At 54.4% G+C, this 4,604-nt stretch overlaps 1 protein-coding gene across 1 annotated transcript; it reads left to right on the top strand.

The window, feature by feature from the left end:
• The first annotated feature begins 100 nt into the window (after positions 1 to 100).
• Positions 101 to 3,160, top strand: MRPL28 (mitochondrial ribosomal protein L28). The gene is made up of 4 exons (XM_026859312.1): positions 101 to 321; positions 638 to 772; positions 1,421 to 1,507; positions 2,409 to 3,160. The coding sequence occupies exons 1-4, from the start codon at positions 247 to 249 to the stop codon at positions 2,484 to 2,486; spliced, it is 375 nt and encodes a 124-aa protein (XP_026715113.1). The 5' UTR covers positions 101 to 246; the 3' UTR covers positions 2,487 to 3,160.
• Positions 3,161 to 4,604: the final 1,444 nt, after the last annotated feature.

Below are 4,604 nucleotides of genomic sequence, written 5' to 3'. Positions count from 1 at the left end.
GGGGGATCCCGGGCGAGCAGGGCCTGCCGGCAGCGGCCCCCCTCTTACCCCTGCGGCACCGGGGCGCGTCCCGGGCGGCTCCTGGTGCAGCCTCGGCCCGCTCGGGCGGGCAGCAGCACCCCCGGGGAGGGCCGCGTCCCCGGGCCCTGACGGCCGGGCCCTGCCCAGCTCTCCACCAGGCTGCCCAAGACGTGGAAGCCGCAGCTCTTTAGGCGGCAGTTCTACAGCGAGATCCTCGACGCTACGATGACCATCACCGTCACCATGCGGACGCTGGACCTCATCGACGAGGCCTACGGCTTTGACTTCTACATCCTCAAGGTGAGGCCGAGCGGGGCGGGCGGGGCGCGCTGAGCAGCAGGTCTGTCCCCACGCTGCCCTTGCCCAGGGGCTGCTGTTAGTGTATTAGTGCCTGCCCAAAGCTTGACCGGAGCCCTTGGTATTAAAGATCAGAACTGCACTCAGATAAATTGTAGGATAAATCCAAGAGACCTTTTCCTTTCATAACGTGTGGCCCTACGAGAGCCTCTACAGCGTGTGGATAAACTGCCAGCGTTGTCTGCGTGCTGATAGACTTGTGCGCTCCCTGGCAGCGGGTCTCTTGGTGCAATTGAATGTCAGACTTTTATCTCTCCAGACTCCAAAAGCTGATATGTGCTCGAAGCTTGGGATGGATTTGAAGCGAACAATGTTGCTGCGACTTGCACGGCGGGATCCTAAACTGCATCCTGATGATCCAGCCAGAAGAGAGGCCATCTACAATAAGTACCAGGTGGGTGCCTGGCCTGCAGTTCTTGCCCTGGTGCCTGCAGTGAGGTTTGCTGGTTGTCCACACTGTAGTGCCCTGATCGCCCTGTCACAACGCAAGCTGGTGTTAATGCTCCTGTGTTAAGGGCGTAGGTAAAGATCTGAACATCATTTATCAGGTTTTTCTCGTCTCTCCGTGGGCTGCTAATTTCTGTCCTGCTCATTTTGGGAGACAAAAGCAAGTATTGCTGTGATCGAGGTGAACAAGGGTCTGCAATAAGCACTGGTAGGAGCTGGCACTGTTGACAGCAGTGAGCATTTGTGCTGATACTGCAGCAAGGAGCGTGGTTTAGTTCTGTGCAGCTGGTGGTGGTGGCCAACATAAAAACACCACCAGCATCCATGGTCCGTGGAGTTGTGTGGAGAGACAACCCCAGAACTACACAGAGGAGAAACTCAGCAACACACGTGGCTGATTGAAGAAAACGGGACCCTGGGTAAGGAAAGAGAAGGGAAGCGGACTTTGGTTGCCAGAAAAGAGGGAACAGTGTTTTAAGATTTGTTTATAGTAACGTTCCCACTAGATCACGTGTTTGTGTGAGTTGACCGTGGAGAGGATTTGCATCTTAGTCACCTGGAAAGACTGTACCATCTGCTCCTTCTTTTATCACAGGAATTTGCGATCCCAGAAGAAGAAGCTGAGTGGGTTGGCTTGAGTTTACAAGAAGCAATAGAAAAACAGAGGCTTCTAGAAAAAAAGGTGAGTTTCTGAGACAGTGCTTAGCACCGAGGTGTCTTAGCTGTATGAGGCTGCACATCCAGCTGATGTGAACAGCCTGAGCACTGCAGGGTGATGGAAGTGGTGCCCTGGAACTCCGGACAGCCACATGAACCTGGTTAAAATTGGGAGCCCAAAACTTGGGACTAGGCTAAAGTGCACCATAAACTAGATCCCCCAATCAGGAGCGAGCTGTTTAGGGGGGTGGCTCATACCTGGTGCTGTGCTGTGTGAACATCTTTGCCTTTGGTCGCCACCTGCTGTACTTGTACAAGCCAAGGGCCCACACAGTCAGTGACCCTCTGTCACTGCAGCTCCCTTGTTAGAAGCGATGTGCAGAGGAGGGTGCGCCAGAGAGCTGCTGGGGCAAAAGGCCTTCCTGGGGTCACTTGACGTTTCCCCTGGATCTGTTTGCTCCTGTTTTGGCTGCAGCAGGAACGAAAGGTCCGGAGCACTGACTGCATGAGGCAGTGCTGGGCCCTGAACCCTGCGGGGCTCCAGCTTCGTCAAGGGGTATGTTCCCTCAACATGCTTGGGTGCAGCTGTGAGGGCAGTGTGAGGAGGGAGGGAAGCATTTTTAGAAGGAAAGGGATCCCTGATGATTCTCATCTGCAGGCAGAACTGAGAAAGCTGATGAATGTCCCATGCAGGTGCCTGTCATCTTTGAGGCAGTGTTACAGAGCTGAGCAGCAGCTGTGTCTGGAGGAACAGCAAAGCAGGCTGACTTGTTCAGCCCCTGAAAAAAAGCCCGACTGCATCTTCCTCTGGTTTTAACTGTTAGCACTCCCTCAGCACTAGGTCCCTGGCCTCTCCGCTAGGCTTCACCCCTTGGTGCTGCTCAGGTTCACTCCTTTTAAGTGGCTTATCCTCTGATTTGTTTCAGGACCCTGTCCCACTCTTTAAGGTGTATGCTGAAGAGCTCGTCAACCAACTGAAAGAACAGGAACTGCAGAAGCAGTAGAAGGAAAGAAACCTTTGGAGCAAAAGCCCTGCTGCAGATCAGGCTATGGGGTTCAGTGAGTCTTCTGTCTGAACCACGCTTGTGTGGAAGGGGATGCATGAAGAGCATGCCCAGGAGCATATTGCAGTTATTGAAATCTAACAAAGCCTAAATTCAGTGAGGAACCGTTCCTGTGGGTTGAGGGAAGAATTTCTGGCCTGTGGCCTCAAAGTGTTCTTGTAAGACTGACTTCATGTCGTTCTTCTGCCTGTACGAGTAGAGAGCTTGGTCATGTTGTAAAATGAACATGCTTTCTGGGAATGAATATCAGAAAAGCTTTCTCTGATACTCATTGCTCATTAGTGTGTTACAGCAGGGCCTGTGAGACACAGTGATGGTGTAACTTAGATCAGTCCCCAGCCTTCTGCAGCAGAGGTGACTGTGCCCCCAGAGCGTGACCCCAGGCCCCCAGCATCAGGCAGTGCCTGCCAGCACGTGGGGCTGAGCTCCCCAGCTGCAGTCACTGGCCCTACAGCTCACCCTGACCCCTTGGGTGGTTCCAGCACTGTTTCTGTTTGAAATTGGTGACTTTGAAATCTTTTTAGTAAAAATGTAGTTGAAGTGGGTGTTGAGGCCTTTGCTCCTGTCTGGCAACAAGGGAGGCATTTACGATAATTACATGCTAACGCACGGTGCTGTGTGTCACTGGTGTCGTCCTTAAGCTTCGTGCTCCTGCAGTGGGTTTCCGGCTGGAGAAAAACCAGCCTCTCCTCCCTTTCCTCTCAGTGCTGAGGTGAGGGACAAGGACAGGGCTTGCAGGATGGACCTCGTGTGAGCCCTGTCTTTGGATTGTCACTTTCCCCCAGAAGAGACTTTGTCTTCACCGTGTCTTGGGATGAGATGTGCTCCCCCTCGCTAGCACGTGTAGTGTCTGATTCTGAGCCGCAAGACCCGTGATGAGAGAAACTGGGCTTGTAGAGCAGTGTGCAGCTGGTCCCCTCTGCACTGGAATGGAGCAGGACCACAGGGGAGTGGAAATTCTCAGTGCCTTAATGTCTGCCTTAAATATTTGCGGATGAGGTGCTGTGTAGGTGGTCGCTGGGTGGGCACAGAGCCGTTGCAGGGCAGTACTGGTGGCCAGGGACGAGGGAGGTAGTTGAGGTGAATGCGATTTAAATGGTGGTGTTTCGTGAAGACCAGACTTCTTTGCTGCTTTTTGGGTCTGGGAATGGGTTGGAGCCCTTGCAAGGAGTATTTGAGCCCCCGGGTGAGTGTGGCCCAGCTGTGCAGCCCCTGGCTGGTAGTGCTGGTTGTTCAGGGGCTGCCAGACTGGGGCTGCGCTGTCTCTGCACAGGCACAGGAGGCTCCGTGCTGCAGGGGATGGGTTGGGTGTCAAAAGCTGGTGTGTTTCCAGCCTGCCTGTATGTCTTGGCTCAGGCGAGTCCAGGCTCTCAAGAGCAAACTGGCACAGAAGGTCACATTTGCCTAATTAATGATTTTGTAGCTGGGCCAGCACAATGACATTTGCTTATCTTCTCCCTCTTCTGCAACTGAGCTGAGTGGGAAGCTGCTGCCCAGCTCCTCAGGGACCCTGACACTCTGCCCTCGTTAGAGATAATTAGCTAGGACAAGCTCCTTGTTTGACAGCTCTGCTCATCATTAAGGGCTAGCACAGCTCATGCATTTTAATGCAGCTCTGAGCGAAGCCCCACACTGTGCCTCTGTCCCGGCCCCCCTCCGTGGCTTTACTGGAATGTGCCGGTGTGGGTCTGGCTGGGGGTCCCGGGGTGCCTCACAGCCCCTCGGCAGTGAGGGGGCTGTTTGGGCTGGCTGAGCGGGCAGTTACCAGCTCCTTCTCTGTCTGTAGGTTTTAGTTATGTAAAACTATCTTCCAGTTGCGTGGTGCCGTATCTCTCGGGGAGAGCTCTGGCTGCACGGCTGGTATTGCCTGTCCTCGAAGTTGACTCTGTTCTTCAGTGCTGCCCCTCACGCGTGCCCGGTCTGCAGGATCTGCTGCCTCGGGAAGGTTTGTGGGTGATGAGGGGTAGCAGGAGCTTTCGGCCAGACTTGGGGGAGAGCTCCTGTCCCGCTGGGGGCGGGGGGTGCTGACAGGGGCACTGCAGGTGTTTCCAAGGGGAA

The sequence above is a fragment of the Athene cunicularia genome (assembly GCF_003259725.1).
Source record: "Athene cunicularia isolate RWA chromosome 14 unlocalized genomic scaffold, athCun1 chr14_part1, whole genome shotgun sequence".
NCBI lineage: Eukaryota > Metazoa > Chordata > Aves > Strigiformes > Strigidae > Athene > Athene cunicularia.
The sequence above is the reverse complement of the archived record's forward strand: the minus strand, read 5'-3'. Positions and strand labels throughout refer to the sequence as shown.

Excerpts from the sequence above, each read along its gene's own strand:
- MRPL28 (XM_026859312.1), top strand. The coding sequence starts at position 247 with ATGACCATCACCGTCACCATGCGGACGCTGGACCTCATCGACGAGGCC. Across the intron at positions 322-637 it reads TTGACTTCTACATCCTCAAG|ACTCCAAAAGCTGATATGTG; the intron begins GTGAGGCCGAGC and ends TTATCTCTCCAG. Across the intron at positions 1,508-2,408 it reads AGAGGCTTCTAGAAAAAAAG|GACCCTGTCCCACTCTTTAA; the intron begins GTGAGTTTCTGA and ends GATTTGTTTCAG.